This window comes from Numenius arquata, chromosome 10 (assembly GCF_964106895.1).
Source record: "Numenius arquata chromosome 10, bNumArq3.hap1.1, whole genome shotgun sequence".
Taxonomy (NCBI): domain Eukaryota; kingdom Metazoa; phylum Chordata; class Aves; order Charadriiformes; family Scolopacidae; genus Numenius; species Numenius arquata.
Genome location: NC_133585.1, coordinates 25,514,023 through 25,535,958, shown reverse-complemented (window position 1 = coordinate 25,535,958; position 21,936 = coordinate 25,514,023). Strand labels below are relative to the sequence as shown.

General features: G+C 43.4%; 1 protein-coding gene across 2 annotated transcripts in view; it reads right to left on the bottom strand.

The window, feature by feature from the left end:
- LRBA (LPS responsive beige-like anchor protein) overlaps positions 1–2,670 on the bottom strand; it is a 416,351-nt gene extending 413,681 nt beyond the window's left edge. For both annotated transcript variants that reach the window (XM_074154664.1, XM_074154665.1), the window contains exon 1: positions 2,446–2,670. In XM_074154664.1, coding sequence (XP_074010765.1) covers positions 2,446–2,670 — 225 coding nt within the window. The remainder of the gene's footprint in view (positions 1–2,445) is intronic.
- Positions 2,671–21,936: the final 19,266 nt, after the last annotated feature.

Below are 21,936 nucleotides of genomic sequence, written 5' to 3'. Positions count from 1 at the left end.
TACCCTCAACTGAACCCTGCACACACATGAGTAAACTCACTCCGAAAGCTATTGGGAAAAGAGTTACCAGAAGAGCCATAGCTAAGAATCACTTTTTCATATGAAAGTTAATTTCCTTTCTGCATACACGCACAGAAAAGTTTAAGTACACCATTGCTAACCAATACTTCACATGCCTTAAATACTGATCAGTGTGATTTCAGAAGTATTAAATGACAAAACAAAGAGGTCACGGCTAATAACTGAACAGAGACAAAAGTCAATGGCAGATGGATGAATATTGCTTTGTAGGGAGATCTCATATCCCAGAAACCTATATTAGAAAGTCAGCTTAACAGTTTTTGCCAAAAAAAAAAAACCCAAAAAACCCAAATCCAGAAAACGGATGCTTTCCATAATAAAAACTATGAGTTTGTTGGTTGGCTTGATTTTTTAAGCATTCCAATTTACTAAAACCACAGAACACGGAGCCATCTTCTCCTTCCAAATTAGTCACCAGTAGCTGATACGTTTTCCTGGGACTCGAGAAACCAAGGGATCTACTTTTTTTTGATATTGCCAAAAAAATCTGGATTTTGTTTTCACATAACCCAGGTAAAGCGTACTTACTACCAAACTATTGGTTGTTTCATGATAGCTATTAAGTGACTACTTCTGCTCTGATAAAATAATGTGGTGCCAGGAGCATGAATTTTAGCCTCCTGCAGCATAGGCAGGTGTGCCAGAATGGTTGGGGAATCTTCTTCGAGAGGTCCAGGATGTTGTTTCACTTGCAGAAAAAAGTGAAAATACAGTCTCAAAAGTTTCCAGGGCCAGAATCTCTCCCCTACTTCTACTTGGGAAATGAAGATCCAGGAGAACGCAGTCCACAGGTCAAATTCTCCATATCTCTTAAATCGAACATTCTTTGAATCAAGCTGAATATTTTTTTCCTCTCTTGTCCCAAATGGAGCAGAAGAGGAATCCCAGGATCAAGGAGCTTTTACATTTTTAATCATTCCGCTGAACCTCATTCCACGCCACAAAATACGGCTCCCGTACACCACTCAAAAGACCATGCTAGACACAAAGTAGAATCTAACATACTTGTGAACAATTCCCCTTCACACAAGCGTCTTAAATCGTAAACTATTTACCAGAATTTCCTTTTGAACCTCATGTCTGTATATCTGAGCACCAGGTTTTGTCAAGTGGACTCTAAGTAACTGAAACAACTTTCTCGTACTTGAAGCATCCATGAAATCTCTGATCTGTACTTCTTTTTGCCAGCACTGCAATTCCTCTGTATAGAGACTTTCATCCAAACAATTTAGAACATTACATTCTGTTAATACAAAAATATTCAAAAAAAACCAAAAACTTTTATCATAACCCAAGAAGATAACATCAAAAAATTTTTAAACAGAACAGCACACACAAATACTTAGTGACCATCTAAACTTGCACGTAGCAAAGAATACTGCTAGCAAAACAACAGAAATGCAAATAGCATTTAAAAAACAGTATGCCTTCTGCGCCAACTTTCCTTGTTACCGAGCTTTATACTGTTACACGTTCTTACTTCCTGGTTTGTCAGAAACCACGCTGTTTTAAAGTCAAAGGTGCTCACTAAAACGAAGGAGGAGGAACGATGAGTATTTTTAGAGATGTTTTGAGAACTCCGATAATAGCAGAGTATCTTTGTAAACTTAACACAGTTCTTCTCCTTATGTTTGGTCCCCTTCAGCAAGCAAACATGAACTAGGCTAATTGTTTTAAATGCGGCCCAAGAAGTTCAACGGTATATATTACGTTTGCAGCTTCAGCAGGAAAAGTTGCACCCTCAATTTTTAGTAAGATCTGTTATGAAGCATTAACTACATCCATACTGCATTCAAAAAATAGCAGCTGACTACCTAATTCATTAATTAAAAAAGCACACTGAAACCACATTCTACTCTTCCCAATAAGCCAAGTAAAGCATTTTAACGAACTGCCTGACACCCCCACTCTCTGTAGACAGAACATGGAAGTTCCAAAGCAAAGGGAAGCAAAAAGGGGCATGAAAATCTTCACCAGAAAAGTTGTTCTGGCTCAAAACAACAAAGTGTGTCTTTTGATGACAGTTTGAGTTACTAAATCAGCATTTAACTTTCTCGCTGGGTAGACCTGTTGAATGTTTAAACATAACAATACACTTCAGTTCTAAATAAAGCAACAATTTCTCCGAGGCAAACCGAGGAGGATGCTTTTTAGAGTTATTTCAAGCTTAAACGTATACAGAGAGGCTCATGTGCTGTATTTGCAGCTTCTGTGATCCATAAGTAAAAAGAAATCTAGCATGGTGAAAGTGTAAACAGGCAAAAAAAAATATCGATGGAAAAATAACATCAAAAAAAGGCATGGGATACTTCTGCACGCGTACGCTGTTCTTTTCTCTCACGCCCAGAAAGGGAACCAACTTACCAGATCAAACACAGTGTCGACTATGTCTCTGTTGGACACTTTACCAACTTCCACCAGCCCTGTCAGTACAGCAAATTTCATCTTGATGCCTCGGATGACGACTCCTGGATTCAAGGGCTGCAGCACGCTTCCCCCTTCAGCAGCATTTCCTTCTTTTCCCGCTCCTCCTCCTCCTCCTCCATCATCACCTGTTGGCTGCACAACTTGTTTGCCTTCGCTCGCCATGGCGAGTTTCCCTTCGGGTCACGACTTGAAACGCCAGCGGCCCGCTCCGGGAAGAAGGAGCGACTGGGGCTAGTTATCCGGGAGGGAACCGGCGGGGCGGCCCGCTCCTGCCCTTCGGCTCCGGCTCCTGAGGAAACACACGTCCGGCGGCGGGGAGGGGGGGCGTGGGGGGGTGAGCAGGGAGGACGCGCCCTCGGAGTCCCGGCTCTCTCCTTCCTCAGCAGGAGGCGTCTGTCAGCAGCTCTCTGCCCTCCGGCAGGTATTTACGGCCCTGAAGGACAACCCCAGACATTTTTTTTTTTCTTCAGTCCCGCGGAGAGGCCGGGCGCTCCCCGCAAGCCCCGGGGGTCCCCACCTCCACACACGCACCCCCCCCCCGGCACCCTGCCCCCTGCCCCGCGCGCGCCGCCTCAGGAGCGCTCGCGCCTCTTCCCGCCCGCTCCCCCTCCGCGGACCCAACCGCACGGCGATAAGGGATTTAATTATGATTTTATTTTTTAATTACTTTTTTTTTTTTTTTAAAGGGAATACGCTCCTCCTTCCCGCCCGGCTCCTTGTCTGCCGCGTCTCCGGCTCCTGCCCTCGTACCGCCGGCGCGGACAGGTGCAGCGACCCCGCCGCCGGGCCAAGTTCGCACTCACCGCTTGCGCCGCCGCGGAGGGGGGCGCGGGCTGCCCTGGCGCCCGGCTCCGGGGCCGAGGAGGCGGCTGCTCCGCTCCGCTCTGCCCCGCTGGCCGGCTGCGGAGGGCGGGCCGCGCCGCGCCGGCCGCCCCTCTCTCCCGCAAAGGCGTCTGAAGTTTCAGCCGCTGCCGCTTCACGCCGCGGTCTCGATTAGCCCCATCTCTTCCTGCCCGCTGCCGCCATGACAGCGCTCAGCCCCCGGAGCGCCGCCGGGGCGAGGAGCCGTGCGCCTGCGCGGCCGGGCGGGGCGGGACGGGCCGGGACGGGCCGCTGCCGTGCGGGGTGGGGCGCTGCCGGTTCGCGCAGGCCCAGGTGCGCCCAGGTGCGCCCAGGTGCGGTGAGCGGGAGCCGCGGCGGGGCGATGGCGGTCCTTCCTCCTCCTCCTCCTCCTCCTCCTCCTTCTTCTCCTCTCCTCACGAACCGCTTCGGCCTTGCAGTTCCACACACACACACCCACACCCGCTCCGCCTCCTCCTCCTGCGGTGGGGGTAACTCACCTGTGGGGACCCGGCTGCTCCTGAGGCGGCACGCAACGGCTCGCCCCAAACTTTGTTGTGCTGCTGTGCTGTAACTGTGTGAAGCCTACCCTTCCTGACGCAGTATTTTTTTTTTTTATTATTTTTTTGAGGGGGGTGGGGTTTTTTAAATTTTTTTATTTTTATTTTTAAAGACTAAAACAAACCCTAGGCGAACAGCAGAAGGCCTAAGCCCGCGGAAACCGCAAGCGGGCGGCACCGGCGGGCGGGGAGGGACGGGGACGACAGAGGAGGTTCCAAGGCTCCCGGTAAAGCTCTGCCGCCGCACGGGGCGGGGTGGGGGGGGGGAAGAGGAGCACACACACCACCCCCCGCCCCCGTCAGGAGCGATCGTGGGTCGGCGGGTGAGCCGCTTCCTAGCCTGACCCCTCAGCCTGGGCGGGCGGGCGTCCGTCCGTCCGTCCGTCCAGCGCTGCTCCCCGGGGACGCGAATATAGGTCGTGCGAGACGCCGCCCGGATTTGAGGAAGGGCGGTAAAAAGGGGTGCACGGAGGAGGGAGGAAACCTGCCTCCCTTCTTCCTTCAGGTTGAAAGCCTCCGAAGGTAGCGCCGGTTCTTTCGGCTTGGCGCCGGAGGCAGCTCCCTCCACTCCAAGGGGCTGGTGTCGCGCCCGGGCGGCCGTCCCCCGCCCCAAACGCCCTCCCGGTGCCACCGAAGGAGGGGGCGGTGGAGTTAAAACCCGGTCCCCCCCTCAGCCCCCGCCGAATACCGCTGGCAGCGGGGCCGTGCCCCGGCGTTCGGCGGTCTCGTCCCCGAAGGGGCGGGCGGAGGCGCGGCCTTGCCCTTCCTGCCCTCCCCGCCCCTGGGCCGGGCTCCCGCGCCGCGGGGTGGCCATTTCCAGCGGGTGGCGGCGGCAGCGGTAGCCATCCGCTCGCCCAGCGGCCGGTCGGGTGGCCACCAGCCAAGGGGAGGGTTCTTGCCAAGCGGTGGTAGGCAGCCCGAGCGGTCCCTCGGCCGCCCGCAGCGCCCGGCCCTCAGAAGGACGAACTGAGGTGGTCGGGCAAAGCGGAGCGGGCTTGTGGCTACCTGTGGCTGGAGGGAGGGAAGGCCGGGCAGGAGGGCCTGGTCCTGAGATGCCCCTCCTGGCATCGCAGCAGTTACCTCCTCAAATTCCCCCTCTTCCCTCGTCCTTCTCTCCCTCCCTCCCGCCTCTGCCAGGACCCGCCGTGAAGGTGAACTGGTAGCACCCATCAGATCACGGCAACTGGGTGCAGTGACCACCTCTGCCATTCCATGCCTACGTACGTTTGCACATGGAATTGGTGAGCGACACATCCCGCTGGTAACCTCCAACGTAAAACTGCGGGTCCCGCTTCCTGGTGGCTGTAAAGTGTGAGAATCAGTGCTCTTTCCATGCTTCCTTCTGCGGTGACTGAGCACCGAATGCGTATGTTACCTCAGATCATAGGATTGCCTGGGTTGCAAGGGACCTTTCAGATCATCGAGTCCAACCATCAACCTAACACTGGTGAAACCATCACTAAACCCTGTCGCTGAGCACCACGTCTACCCATCTTCTGAATACTTCCAGGGATGGTGATTCCACCACTTCCCTGAGCAGCCTGTTCCAATGTTTGATAACCCTTCCTGTGAAGAAATTTTTCCTAATACCCAGTCTAAATCTCCCCTGGTGCAACTTGAGGCCATTTCCTCTTGTCCCATTGCAGAAGAGACCAAACCCCACTTCTCTACAACCACCCTTCAGGTAATTGTGGAGAGCAATAAGGTCTCCCCTCAGCCTCCTTTTCTCCAGGCTGAACAGCCTTTTGTTAGACCTTTTAAATGAACCTATTTGTCTGATAGTAGTCTGAATATCCAGTGGTCTAGTCTGGTAATAAAGAATTAAGAGGGTCTGCTCCTCCAAGCTCATCATTCAAGGAGTCTTCAACTCTGCACTCTTAACGAGACTGCGTGTGTTAATAAGGATTATACGTCCTTCTATATGTATAGACTGCAGGATCTTGTACCTGCTGTTTAACAGTATGAGTTTTATTAATAAAGGATCGCAGCAACATGACAGCATCAAAGGTTTCCAAAGGAAGGATCATTTCAGGGATGTAGGAGTGACTTGCAGATAGACGGATAGATATAGGAAAAAAATATAAATCTATGTACATTTTAATGCTTCACAAATATGCTTAACATCCTCAGTGATATAAAAAAGCTGTCACTTCTTTAATTCTATGGAGGGAAAGGGAATGAATCTTGAAATTGGTAAAAATTCCTGTGGTTTGAAACCTGACCCTAGTGAAACTCCAAAGGGGCCAACAGGTGTTTTGTCTGAGAAATAAAAGTTGCACCTTATTTTTGATACTGCGCCGTGTTTGGAACAAAATTGTTTGGATGTATGCCTCTCTGACTGGGTTTACACCCAAAAAAAAAGCTACAGCCAAAATCAAACCACAGTTTTTCTGGAAAACAGCTTTCTGAAGTGATGTGCGATGTTCCTGGTAAGCATGCCAAAGAAGACCGTAATTATTAAATATTATTCTAACTGGTTATATTATTATTAAATAATATTTTAACTTGTCGCTGGCCTGATTTGGGAATGCCATCCTTCGTGTGTGTTGGTGTCATATTTCCAAAAATAAAAGACACTCTGGAACATACTCCATTATAACGCCTGTTCCTTTCTCTTCTTACATAATTTTCTTACATTGTTACATGTATCTATCGAATGTATGTCAAGACTTAGAATATTTCATAGCTGCCTTCCTGTCTGAATTTTCAAGTCCTAAGAAAGGAGTGAGCTCCTTTTTTTTTTTTTTTTCTTTCTTTCTTTCCTCATCTCCCTTAGTTACGTACATACATTATTAGGAAGAGATCATAATCTCAAATTTGAGTAGCAAACATCTGCAGTTTCTTCCTCAGAATTAGAAATGTTTGGAAATGTAATGCTGGCACGTTCAGTCCCTACGAAGCTACAGTGAGCTTGTGTACGTGCTGTGTTAATTGCCAAGATTAAAATGCCAAGTTTTAATCTTCAGAGTTTCCTGACGGCAGCGTTTCTTACGCATGTTTTTTGATTTCTCACATCTGTTGCTTGAGCTTCCCCGTCTTTCTGTGAGTCACCTGTAGTTCCCTAAAGTATTGTCTTCCCTTTTGTAAGGAAGATCTAATTTTAATTGGAGCCTTTGAAGTGGCTAAGTACGCATTTTTGCACATCAGTTTTACCTGCCTGCTTTTAAGTATTCCCTGCCTCCACAGGAACACTTAAAATGGCCTTTATCTTTACACTCTTCATCGGGCTCTCCACCACCAGGCAAAAGCACAAAGGAAATATGTTTGGAACTTTTTCTGTACCTGGTGACTTGGAATATGAGGGCTATTTGTGGCCTCTCCTGTTACTTGTTATTAATCTTTTTCTTCTTTCTTTTTTGTTTTAACACCATGTTAGAAACAAAAGAAATAAAAGCAAATGAATTGCTAAAAATCCTGCTTAATGGGTTTCAAATGTTTTCACCCAAACTGCATACTCCAACAGCCAGCAAATCCAGTTTGCCAGTGAAGACAGCACTGTCACATTGAATCCTGTCAGATCTTCCCATATTTTCTTACAGATAAATAAATACTTCTTGACTTGGTCTTGATTGTCGAAGGCAGTAGGGTATGTGCATCAGTCAAGGCAGGTAATGTTCTGCCAGTTTAGGGTTCAGAAGACAGTTGTTTTAATTTGATTTTTCAGCCAGGTAAACCCAAAGTTAAATTCTTCAGGTGATCTGTTCTCCATTTGGGCTGATTTTATGTTCAAGGAACCATGGTAGTCGCCAAAAAAATACCACCTGAGATTTGAAGAAATATACAATAAATACAATAAAAATGACAGAAAGTTTTCTCTAAGTTTTACAACCCTAAAGAAAATCAAAAAGCATGGATTAATAATTAACTTAAACCCCAGACTGGGAACGAATTCCATAAGGTTTTATGGAAACTACCAGTAAAGTCTCTGAACTCGATTTTAAGAAAAAATATACTTTCTGTTTAAATAACCTTTTAAAGTATTACCACCCATGCAAGAGAACACATGGGCATACCGCAGCAGGTCCTGCGACAGGCCGCAGAGATGGAGCAGGGACTCAAACATCTGGTGTAGGAGGAGAGGCTGAGGGAGCTGGGACTGTTCAGCCGGGGCAGAGAAGACTTGGAGGTATCTTTTCACTGTGCGTCAGTACCTAGTGGGGGGAGCGAAGTAAGGCAGCTAAGGAGCAGACCCACCGCCAGCTTCATAGAATCATAGAATCATAGAATCATCCAGGTTGGAAGAGACCCTTGGGATCATCGAGTCCAACCATCTACCCTACACTACAAAGTTCTCCCCTATATCATATCCCCCCAACACCACATCTAAACGTCTCTTAAACACATCCCGGGATGGTGACTCAACCCCCTCCCTGGGCAGCCTGTTCCAATGCCCGACCACTCTTTTCTGTGAAAAATTCTTTCCTAATGTTCAGTCTAAACCTACCCTGCTGCAGCTTGAAGCCATTCCCTCTTGTTCTGTCATTAATTACCTGTGCGAAGAGACCCGCACCAGCCTCTCTACAGTGTCCTTTCAAGTAGTTGTAGGGAGTGATGAGGTCTCCCCTCAGCCTCCTCTTCCTCATACTAAACAGTCCCAGCTCCTTCAACCGCTCTTCATAAGATTTACTCTCCAGGCCCTTCACCAGCTTCGTTGCCCTCCTCTGCACTCGCTCCAGCAGTTGCATCTGTGGCAAGAAGAGTAATTAACCTTTTTTTAATTAACCTTTTTAATTGCTCAGGGATCAGGTCTTTTACCAAAAAAACCTCCCATTTATTTCATATAGGATAAGAAAGCAAGCGTCCATAATAACTCATAACTTCCTTCTGCTTACGCAGCCCAACTACATCGCTGTGTTCAGTTTTGTTGGAGCTGGGGAGGAGGCTCATGACCTCCAGTAATGTCAGAAAAAAATTTTGAATTAAGTACATTTTAGCAATAAAAAACTCTGCCTTTAAGCAAAATGAGGGAAAAGAAATAATATGTAATTTTATAACTTTTTATGACAAAATGCTCCTTTGATCTTGAGCGTTGGACAAGAGGAAAAGGCCTCAAGTTGTGCCGGGGGGGTTTAGATTGAATATTAGGAAAAAGTTCTTCACCAAAAAGGTTGTCAAGCATTGGAACAGGCTGCCCAGGGAAGTGGTTGAGTCACCATCCCTGGAGGTATTTAAAAGATGTGTGGATGTGGCACTTTAGGGGCAGGATTTAGTGGTGGACTTGGCAGTGTTAGGTTAATGGTTGGACTCCATGATCTTAAAGGTCTTTTCCAACCTACGTGTTTCTGAGATTCTATGATTAAGAGCTGCTTTAAAAATCCTTGACTAGAAATTAAAATCCAAATAAAAAAGCTGCTTATAAATACTGCTTACCTTAAATATGAGAGGTCCTCTCTGTTTCTGCAGAGAACATAATACAACAAGAGAGCAATGTAATCCCAAAATAAAGATTAGCCTTGCCTAAAGGGGAAGTTTTCTTTTAATTAGGCGTGAAGGCTTTTGCAGTACGGTAGGTGGTATTATTTTATTTTTTTAAATACACGTCAGTGATTTTTTATAATGTAGATTTTCCCTTTTTTTATAATGTATTTTTTTAAATACATACAGCGAATTTTACTCACTTTTGTTTAGAAGTGTAATCAGTATATCTCTCCCTTTGTCTGCATCATGGCTTCATGATTGCTGGTATCAGTGTGTTTAAAAGCAGTGAATCAATAAATGGACACTTAATGAGTCTCAGCGAGGTGGCATTAGAAAATATATTTCCATTCTCTAAGGAAATTACACTGGTACTGAGCTGAAGAAGCTGCTCTGGCTCATTTCTTCAGTTCCTTTAGCTTAGAAAGGATCTTCAAAATGTCACTGTAATTCCTTACCCTACCCAAGCCACGTCAGGAAATATCTCTATCAAAGGAAATACGAACTTTTGCCACAGTAAATTCTGAATAAACTTACAAAACAAGTCATTCTGCATCATTTTTAATGAACACTCCTTACTTTTCCTTTTGAGTCACATACCCTTATTTTGTTAACCTTTTTTTTCGCTCCTTCATTTGTACTAAAAGATGTAATTGTTGTTGTGAAAGTCCTCTTAAAAATCCACTTTCTGTCAGCGCTGTAAGACACGTTTACTTCATTTTCTGCTTTGATAGCAAACCCTGCGCTGTGGACTTAAAAAAAAAAAAAAAAAAAGCATATGCCATTAGCATACAAGAAGAGACTATAAATTGTGTTTCTTCACTAAGGCCCTATTCACCCAAACTCTCCAACCAAACCTGGTTTTGCTATTTCAAAGGCAAGAGTCGAATGCGAAGAGTCCGAAAGAAGCGAAAGACTTAGAAATAGCTCCGCGTTGGAGTTTTGAGAGGGGACTATGAGAGGTTTTCTGCCTAAAACTCTGCTGTGATCTCAGAGGATGTTTTGAAATCCCCAACGAGTTGCTGCTCACAGAGGCTGGATTAAGGTCTGGGGAATAAATGCAGCTACGGGCCTGTGCTACATCACAGAAAGGAATGAGTAGCAAAAACTTGTATTATTCTAATTATTGTTGTTGTTTTTATTATTATTAGTGAAACAGCTCGCTGTTGGCGTACATTGTGATGCGTCAGCCTTTCAGCTCTGTTGTATAGCTACAACTACGAAGGTTAGAGACGCTCCTGTAATGAACACGTAAACCACGCCATCTCCCTCTGGCTTTCGGTACTTCTCTGGGTCACAACACTGAAGTAAAACCAGTTAGAAGAGAACCGACGAGCCTGAGGATTTCGGCTAAGTCACTGTTTCCCAGAGACCGTGCAGCAACTGGTGGCTACACAAAAAGAAAATTAAGTGGGTGCGTGGGCATTTGGAGGTGTGCGTGTGAGTGTGCATCTCTGAGCACTCATGCTGTATTTGTTTTTCTCCTTTTTTCAATAGCTTTTCTACATTTTGGCTGCTGTATTAATTTTGGCTCAGCTGAAACTTTTATATTATAACTACTAACTAATTAACTTTTATTTTAATATCACATTTTTTTTTTATTATCTCATTTTCTTTTCAATATTGCTCCCCCTGAAGAGACACTTGTGTAGGAATCAGAGGGAGGAGGTTCTGCTGGAGGGAGAAAATTTCATAGGGCTTTGTGTAGGCGGATGAGCAGGGCAAGGAAGAAGAGGTGATCTTCATGTTTTGGAAGGAAGGAGAGGGACTGTACCAAAATAGTGAGGTGAATTAAACAGAGAACAGAACCGCAGAAAGTGAAAGGAATGGGGACTAAGAGACTGTTTCAATAGAAACAGGGATGGATGGCAAGGAGGTGTACAGGGAGACAGTCCATACAGCGCAGTAAAGAATCAAGGGAATCAGTAGTTTAGGAACGGAAAACAGAAAGAAAAGATTTAGAAGATTGCAGTGTTTACCAGGCTCTTCCAAACTGCCGTGTCTTTCATCAGAATATTATAATAGCCGTGTACCAAGGAACATTCTTTTATGTATTTACTTACTTTAAGAAATCACAATAAACTAAAGTGATCAAGGATTGTCTGACTAGATGAGCTGTGGTATTTTGCATATCAAGGCACTCAAACTGACTACTTTGCAAGGCAGTCAGGTGCTGGAAGACAGGAGCTTACTGTTAAGCAGCAGGCACTCTGGAAGTTAGTATTTCCTGAAGATACAAATCTTTTGCATAATCCTTTCTGTATTATCCCTTACGTCCTATGAACTTCCTACCCCTCCGTTTGAACCCCTGCATTTATGAAACCAGAGATCCACCACTGGTCCAATTACTCCAGTTAGCACCAACTGAATCCAAAAAAAAATCATATCTCCACCTCAAAATCTAGCTAACTGGGGAAAATAGGAGCTTCAGAGAAAATCTGGCATCTGCCAGACGGGCTCAGCTGTGGTATTAGGACACGGTCAGATTTTGACTGAACCTTAGAAATTAATTGAGCAAAGGTAGATCTAAACAGTTTCTATGGCATTATGTCCATCTTGGTTTGGTAACACTTGACGAGATGGTAATACATTCATTAGTGCTACTGATGTTATAGCAATTAATCTGTTGGAAATGCCTATAGGGAACACAAAGCCAGTCACGGCTATTACCTAGCTGAATACTCTGCGTGACATTTATTTTCTTCACGTTAATAAGAGGTAAATTGTGGGACAAGTCGACTGAGTTGTGTAGTGACTTAAATATCATGTCAAATTATCACCCAAACCTCTCCATTATAATGTTACTAGGCCAGTGTATCTCTGCAGCTGCCAGCCACCTACTCACCTACCTAAGAGATAAGCTGGTCTGGTTCTTTTAATGAGGATTAGCCACAGTTAAGGAAAGTATTGATTTGCATATGTACAGCTAAATGAAATTAAACTTGTGATACGCTATTGTGCTTTATTGAGAAAATCAGCAGTATGCTAGCCCTTGGAAAGCTTGCAAGAATGCTGAGCCAGGCTCTGTTAACGCTGCAGCCACAGCGTCCTGATTGAGTATCTCAAATTATCTTTCGTTACTGCTGTCTACTGCAGAGTTTCACACACGTACATAAGGATTGTTTCACACACGTACGTAAGGATTGTTTCACTGCCCTGCAACTACAATCCTGATAAATACAAAAAAAAAGTCCCAAAGATCCAGAGCTTTTTCAAAAGTTAGTCTAGTGCTTCTCGTAAATCCTAAATTCACACAGAAATTTTCAAGAGAAAACATTCCTGGGGGACTGTTTTTCAAATTCATGTCTGGAAGGCCAAAGAGATGTTCAATAGGATTGTTTTAATTAAGGGTCTGCATCTGATGAAGAAACTGTACACTTCAGATCAGTGAAAAATGCCATAAGGAGGCGGAAAAAAGAATAGAAGGTTAGCACTGCACATCTTATTTTCTTTACTTCTAGCCCGTTTAGGAATGGTCATTTTTCATATGGGAGAAGAAGAGAGATGGGAGAATCACAGATTCACAGAATCACATGGGGTTGGAAGGGACCTCTGGAGATCATCTAGTCCAACCCCCCTGCCAAAGCAGGTCCACCCAGAGCAGGTTGCACAGGAACGTGTCCAGGAGGGTTTGGAATGTCTCCAGAGAAGGAGACTCCACCACCTCCCTGGGCAGCCTCTTCCAGGGCTCTGCCACCCTCAAAGGAAAGAAGTTCCTCCTCGTGTTTAGATGGAACTTCTTATGTTCAAGTTTGTGCCCATTTCCTCTTGTCCTGTCTCTGGGCACCACTGAAAAAAGACCGGCCCCGTCCTCCTGACACCCTCCCTTTAAGTATTTATTCGCATTGATCAGATCCCCCCTCAGTCTTCTCTTCTCCAGACTGAAGAGACCCAAGTCCCTCAGCCTCTCCTCGTAAGGGAGATGCTCCAGGCCCCATCATCTTTGTAGGCCTAGAATGTTGCAGAAATAATTGCACAGTTGTGATTATCTAACAGCTGAGTAGACACCAGAAATCTTTATAGACAGGAATTGTGGCACATGCCAGTGGTGGCACACAGTCCATTGCTGAGCAGCTTGCTGGCCAGCAAAGAGCCAAGAGCTGCTGCTGCTGCCATGGTGGCTTTGACCAGCAACTTCAGCTACTGCACTTCCTCCTCCGCAGGCCTGGCCAGGGTCCCCTGAGCACACTACCGGAGGTTTTGGTATACATACCTAGCGAATCCTGCTTCGGTTCACACGGGAGGTCTGGTCCACTTCCAGATGCCTCGTGTGTCTGAGGGAAGAGCACCAATCTAGGCTCTTCCACATCCTACACTTCAATAATTCTGAGGTAAAATCGTTATGCCCAAGGTGGATTTTTTTTTTTTTTCCCCAAGTATAGCTAATGTTGCACTAAAATAATATTCTTATTATTTTTAATTAAGAATCTTGCTTTCTTTAAATTCTAATAATTCTAATTTTTTAATTACTCTGTCTAATTCACCACTAATGAGTTCCCTTTATCATAAAAAAAGCTAGCTTTCTTCTTCGTGTTTCCATTTCTTTGTTATGTTCTTATGAGCTTGCAAATCTGTAAGCACTTTCCTCCATTTGCAGGCCAAAGAGGGGAGGTCAGGACGTTTATAAGGATCTGGAATTCAAAAAAAATTCATTTTGTATTTTAGTTTTGATTATTGCCACTTAAGCATAATGACAACATCCATCCAGGTAAAAGTTCGGTTTCGTTGGAAATTGCTTTTTTTTTTTTCAGTGAACCACTGCTAATCAAAAATGTATGAGCTATGCTTTCATAAGTAAAAAAATAGTAAAATAGTCTCATAAGTGAAATAAAATAAAAAATGGAGAGTGAACAACTTTCTGTTCTAACGTGGCCATCTGTCATTTATAAAGACATCACCCCATTAACCTGTCTAATCAACTCCATTCTTTTTTCAAAGTTGGTTAAGTAAGTTTATGAGGAGCCGTAGATGTTCTCTTGATTAAATCTGTTGTAAAACGGCCTCCCTGGTGTTCTGCTTTGTGTGCATTTACACATATAAAGGTAATTACAAGTACATATCACTACTGTAAATTCCATGCCTGTCATATTACAGTACATGACATTTTCATTTCCTCCTGGTGAAAATGAAATCTGAGCTTCTCTGTTCCAGCAATAATGACCAATTAGAATTTGTTATTATTAATGTTTGTCCTAAAGTGCTCCAAGTCATGAGGTGGTTTCCTCCTAGGCAGTCGAATTTATAACGTGGAAGAAAGGGGGTTGACATGTTGCTATACCACCTTCAACCATTCCCTCTCGAGCCTGGTTATTCCTTTAACCAAACTGGGAGATCTCTATGGAAAACCCACAATGCAGGGAAGAATATGACTCGGTTCAAGCTTGTAGCGGAGAGCTGAAATAACTGATTCTCCTCGTCAGGCATGTCTGGTCTGTCTCTGACCTTTCCTTCCTGACATTTTGCTTTTATGGCAGGGACCAGAGCTCAGTTCTCTAGCACCTGAATGTAGCTCCGCAGAGGTCGGAGTCGGTGAAGTTGCATCGGTTGTGATGCAGTGTGGTCAGCTCTCTTCACTGGGATTTCACCAGTGCCTTCAGATTCTACCAGTAACGGGGAAACTATTGGAAACTGACCCTGTGAAGAACTGCCCGAGGAGTGAGTTCAAGTAACTGTGCTATGCCCGGGAAGGCTTCTAGAATATGCAAAGTTTATGTAAATAGCTGAAATACTGAATATGTTTTAAACACTTTACTAGCCACTTAGGTAAGTTCCAAACAGGTTATATTCGATAAAATGCCAGTTTTATCACTGCCAATTGCAGCATTTGGATAATTTTTTATCACCTGATTCTTCTCTTATTTGGAATAAAATACGTGTCCTCAAATTCTAAGTTGAGTAGATTTACACATTATGGAGAATGTTTTGTAAAGGCCCTTCGATGGTGATGGATAGCACATTTATTTTTAGAGGAGTACTGACCACTTGGTTTGAGAACCAAATCTCTTTACATTACGTGTGAAACCTTCCCTTTACGAAACTTTCCTCTCTAGTGGTAACCGGAGATACAGGCGACCTGCTGGAGAGCACCTCTGAGGAGAAAGACCTGGCAGTCCCAGTGGACAACAGGATGACCATGAGCCAGCAATGTGCCCTTGTGGCCAAGAAGGCCAATGGCATCCTGGGGTGCATCAGGAAGAGTGTGACCAGCAGGTCAAGGGAGGTCATCCTGCCCCTCTGCTCTGCCCTGGGGAGGCCCCATCTGGAGCACTGGGTCCAGTTCTGGGCTCCCCAGTTCCAGAAGGACAGGCAACTGCTGGAGAGGGGACAGCAGAGGGCTACAGAGACGATGAGGGGCCTGGAGCATCTCTCTTATGAGGAGAGGCTGAGGGACTTGGGTCTCTTCAGTCTGGAGAAGAGAAGACTGAGAGGGGGGATCTGATCAATGTGAATAAATACTTAAAGGGAGGGTGTCAAGAGGATGGGGCCGGTCTTTTTTCAGTGGTGCCCAGAGACAGGACAAGAGGAAATGGGCACAAACTGGAATAGAAGAAGTTCCACCTAAACATGAGGAGGAACTTCTTTCCTTTGAGAGTGGCAGAGCCCTGGAAGAGGCTGCCCAGGGAGGTGGTGGAGTCTCCTTCTCTGGAGACATTCCAAACCCTCCTGGACACGTTCCTGTGCAACCTGCTCTGGGTGGACCTGCTTTGGCAGGGGGTTGGACTAGATGATCTCCAGAGGTCCCTTCCAACCCCATGTGATTCTGTGACACAAAACCCCACAGTAAAGAGGAAAGACAAGGGAAAGGGGGTTAAAAAAGAGCAAGCAGTTGGAGTTATGTCATGACACATCACATGACAGAAAGCAGGTGACAGCTTTTGGGGTGCTTCACTTGGAAGATGGAAATGGATCTGCTCTGCTCTCCCTGAAATGCCGTGGAGGAGGCCAGTAAAGAATTGCTTGGGGAGTATTACAAGTCAGGGAGTGGCCAGAACTCAGGGTATTAGAAATTCAAAGGCAGCCTAAAAATATTCAGACAAAAAAAAAAACCCAAACTATAGTCTTTTCTCAAGCAGAGAGACAGAAGAATGGAGAATTTCTTTCTGAATCTGGCTGGCCACTTTTTCCTGGTTCATAAGCACATGTAGCATAGTCACAGACATAAAAGTGGCAACTGTTTCATCACCTTTTTCTCTCCTTGAAGAAAACTGACACTTTGAACAACAAGGAGTAAGCTTATGCCACCTTTTCAGTCTGATGGCAAGTGGGTTTAATACCATGCGGCAGCTAAAATTCTAATCCAGTGCTGGCAATTTTAAAAATTGAGTGGTTTTGCACCGTTTGAGATCTACTTTACTGGCTCTCTCCTGATAAATCCCTTTTTCTCAAAAGCGGAGGGAGGCAGTAGTAGCAGAGAGCAGAAGCAGCAGTGGGAAACTAAAACTCTGATCTTCAGCTTGTTGGGGCAGCGAGCAGACAGGCTCTCAGGGAGGGTGCTCTGCCGGGCGAGAGAGAGAGCTGCTCAGGCTTCCAGGCAGCAGCCTCCTGTGAAAGCATGGGGACGGTCCCCATCCTGAAGTGCAGGAAAATGGGTGTGCGCGGCAGGCGGCCAGGCTGGCCCAACAGGAAACTCCGAACCGAGTTCAAATGTGAAAAGGAAGCGTCTGGGGCTGGAAGCGGGGATGGGCTGCGTGGTAGAAATAGAAGTATCGTGGATGTAGAGGGACGGGAGATGAGCGTTACGTGCTGTTACGTGTTTCCCAGAGAGGCTGTGGAGTCCCCAGCCTCGAAGATTTAAAAAAAAAATTGAGTGCCTCAGACCCTAAGCAACCTGACTGAACTTTGAAACCAGACCTCTCTGGGCAGGGAGCAGAAGTTTTTACTATCTGAGTTTTTACTATCTCTACAGAAAGGCGACTCGCAATTTTTTAACTTAGATGATATATGAATCGAACCTAATTTAAACTTAATCCTTACCGTTTCATTTCTGGTAGTCTTCCTTTTCAAACTGTGTGAAATTTATGTACCGCTATGTGGGTTTCTTTCTTGGAGGGGAAGCCAGTCCTCAAAGCAGAATCTGCATTGACATGAGGATTTTAAAGATGGAATCAGTTGACAGGCTGAATTAATGTAGGCTAAAATTGTTTTTCTAAAGCAATAAAATTGATTTTCTACCTCATAGGTTTTTTTTTCTATGCGTATAGGTGTTCATGAAAGTATAATGGGATATTTTGAAATGAGAGGTACTTCAGGACATCATTAAAAATTGGCTTGTTTTGAACATAGGTAGTTATAAAGAAAAAGAGATTTACAAATATTTTCTGATATCTAGTCACATCAGAGAAAAAATACCCCTGTGTGTTAGCATAATGAAAAATACACGAGGGGAGGGTTGCAGGGGTTTTCTACAACATTGACAGCGCTCTTTATTCAACAAGTTACATAAATGGGTCTAAAAATATTTCTAGCGCGGAAGTGAACTAGGTGACTTCTCCATAGCACTTCCTGTAAAATATTTCTTTCATTTCTGTGTCAGGATATCACATTATTACAGACCCAAGCCCAGGGTTGAGAAGTCTTTCTGCATAAGCCCATGCTTATTGAAATGAACTGAGATATCTTTAGTTAGAACATCATCTTTAGCTGAAATAGACCCAAAAAAGAAGGGCTGGATGCAGAAATAAAAGTTTTCATGTTCTAGTAGTGCAACCGGGCTGGTTTGGATGACAATGCCATGAATGGTTTCCCCCCCCGCCACCTTTCCTTTTTGAGTACACTTCCAGTAAAATGGCAAGGGTATTTATCCATTTCTAGTTAACTTTGTATCTTAAAAGGATACAAAACTAAGAGATTATTATTCAGTTATCATTCACTTGTATATAATCTCACTGTTTGAATTTATAAATATTGCAAACTGGAGTCTTACTTAAAGAAAGGAGTAAAAATGGAATAAAGGGCTTGGGATTCAACCGTAGGAAATAACCGTAAGTACCCACATGTTTTTAGATCCTTGAATCCCAGCGTTACAAGAATGTGAATGTCATTGGGGACTGGATATAGTATTATTCTAGTGATAAGTCTATTTCCTACTTTTTGAAAAAAAATTTTCCCCTAAAATTCTGACTGCCAGATTTCCTATACCACTTGCTACTCTCAAAATATTTTGGAGGCTCCCATCATCTTAATACAAGTTGTAAAAGGGATGATTTGGCCCTAGGACCACATATGTACCAGGTATGATGACACTTCAGACAGCTGCTAGTCTGAAGATCACAGTTTGGAAACTCTTATGCAAGCAAATAACCGGGTTCTCCACTTACTAAACTAATGTAACTAGCCACATTGTAAAATTATACCGCAAGCCATTCCAGATCCTTGAGATGAAACATGTTACTCTTCAAATAATGCTTTACAGTGAAATATTTATTCCCTGAAAGGAAAAAAAAAAAAAATCCACAGAAATATCTTAATATAACTTAATAACATATCCACCTAGTACAACTGATGATTGGGTAAATAGACATTCAGCCATATGCCTTTTAGATAAAAACTTTTAAAGTCACATTTTCTTAATTTGAAGTGGGTGATGGATAAAATGCATGAGGAAACTAGATTTTTCTGCCAACTGCAGCATAGTGGAAATCTTCTTGCATAATGAAGTGTTAACTAAGTCATGTTTTTGCAGAATGATTTAAAGTGTGATTCCTACTACCAAGAGACTGTAAAAAAAAGCAGGGCTCCATGGTGTCTCAGTAATTTCAGCATAAGATATGCTGAGTTTGCAAGGAAAAAAGGTGGGAATGTTTGGTTTGGGAATTTTTCCCCTCCTAATTTCCAGTCCCCCAAACTCCTCCTTTGGGCTTTTTACATCTCATGCATCATTAGCTGGAATAAATTATCATCAGACTAAATTTCATGATTAACTATAGCTGAGTTGGCAGTAGAGGGAGAGAGACTTTAACCTGCCCCGTAGGCAAATTTGGTAGGAAATAACTGATAAAAAAAATGCTCAATCACCTCAGGAGGGCACTTTTACAAAACAATCTTCTATAGAGGAATCAGAGCTTTTAGAAAAGCATAATAATAAGATAAAACAAGCTTGTATAAAAAGATGCATGATATCCCAGCTTCAGAAAAACTCACTACAGTCAGAAAATTACCAGTTTCATGGATAAATTTCGGACTATTCTACATACATTGAAAAAAAAAAAAAAACCAACAGAAAAACCCCAAAACCCAAACACCACAAACCAACAGAAAATTGAGAAACACACAGATAAATACAATCTTGATAATCAATTATTTTCTTAGGAAAAAAAAAAAACAACAAACCAAACCAAACAAAAAAGCCCTAGAGAGAACAGATTTATTGCAATGCAAATACTTTACAAATAAATGTCCTAAAACAGGTAAATCTGAATAATACACTGAAGTGTAATCTAAAAGGAGAGAAGACTATAGAGTGCAGGCACTATCTGTCCCCTCATCCTGTTTAATTTGCAGAAGTAAAAGATGAAGAGGCAGCATATAACATCTGGTCTCTATTCCCTACAGAGACCAGAATTCATTGTGCTTATAGAGAGAGACCATGATTTTTGTCTAAAACAGCTTTCTGCTCTTTAAAAACCTCCAACCATAGTATACTCTTAGTATCTTGGCTCTGCCTGTGCGGAATCTGTCCAATTCACCCTCCAAAGCAGCAGCAGCAGCAGAAAGAAATGAAAGGTGATTTTTTTTGGGGGGGGGGAGGGCAGATCTGGCCCGTTAGCACCTCCCTTCCCTGCTCGTTCCTCACTGCTGGGGCTACAGCAAGTAAGAGAAGAGGCGAGAGGGGCTGGAAATGCAGTGTGTTACCCTGTTATTATGAATCCTGGGAAGCAATCCGTGCTAGCAGTAGTTTTTTTCCTTCGTAATTTATGTGCTATGCCATAATGATTTGCTACAGTGGGATTCAAACTATTCAAAGTATTTTTAATTAACGAGGACCCGCAGAGGAAGAAAGCTATATTTGTACAAGGAAATAGGACAACATGGAAGTTCTCACGTGAGCCAGGTTTCTAAGGAAAATATTGTCAATGAGGCATAAGGCTGCCTGCATCTAGACTTACGCTATGGTGTAAATACTTAGAGCTACCTCAATAATGTAAATTTGAAGCAAAATCCAAAGCAGAACATTAAATAGGCTATAGCAGTGCTATGAAAAAGCATATACTCGCCAAGGACGAACACTGCCCGGTAAAGCACTCAGCCCCTGATTTTTTTCTGCCTAAATCACACCCGAACTGGTGACAAATGTTACTCCAAATGAAATTTAGGTTTGATTAATCTATTCCTTAATATCTGCTTGTTGTAGGCAAAACTAACGAGTTATGCAGAACGAACCTAAGTATTTTTCCTAAATTAGAGGCATTTATGTGTAAAGTTAACTTAAGTGAATTTGCCATGGAAGCGGGCCATCAGGCTCGACTGTGCCTTGCAGAGACAGAGAGTTGGTATGCAAGTTATTTCTGTAGCTCTACCTACAGAAGTGGTCTATAAGATTTGCTAAACTGGAAGTGCAAAACCAGTTGTAGGAGTTATCCAAGAAGGGGAGAAGGGAACTTAAAACAAAGAGCTTGTGTTTTACTTTGCTTGTAAGGTAGAAGCAAAGGGAAATGAGGGGATAGTGTGTATTATGTATGCTTTACGACAACTAAAATAAAAGATTGCTTTTTTACACCTAGGAAGAATAATCTTCCTGATTTAGACACTAAGTGAAATGCTGATAATTCCTTCCCCAAACACAAGTACATAAATACATTATACAAGAATAATTATCTTCTTGTGCAGTATTTTCATAAATATTATATAGAAAAAAAATAATCTCAGTTACAGAAAGCAACAAAAGCTAGCGAGGTCTCCAGAGTTTTCCTTTTATTAAAAAAAAAACCAAAACAGTAGTCTTGCTGGATTCTTAAAAATATTTTATATCCAGAAGTTAAACATATTTAAATAAATTGACTGTATTGACCTTCCAAAGAAAGAAAGGCCCAACACTACAGTGAGATTTTTGGAGAGAGTTTCTTGGTTTTATTCTGGTGAGTTAAAAAGTATATCTTAAATAAAGTATGGTTTCTGTCGATTACCTGATAATAGTTTGTACAGTCTGTGTATAAAAAAAATTGCAGGTTTCTATAAAAGAGTCTGTTTTGGTAGGAACTGCTAGTTTTCACTCGTGGTTTGAAAAAAAAAAAAGGTATCGCAAGGTTAAATTTCTTAGGAACACTTTAAAAAAGATCTTTGACACATGTAGCAAGACAAAAGCATTAGTAAAAGGATGATCATTTAAATACAATTAATAGAAATCCATTTTGTTTAGACTGGAAACCTGAAAGGACAAGACCAAACAAGACTCTCATGCCCCTTTTTTTAAAAAAAAAAAATTAACAAATAGTCATACCTTGAAGTGTTGACTGAGCTGCACGCTCAGTGCTCTCCTTGACTTTAAAGGTACCCCTCACTTCGTCTGTGCTGTGTGATAAGGATGGTGACTTCTCCTTTCTTCTAACCTGTAGAAAAATCTTTGGGACTGATTTGATTTAGGGAAGCTGAGAACAGGCAAGTTTCTGATACTTAC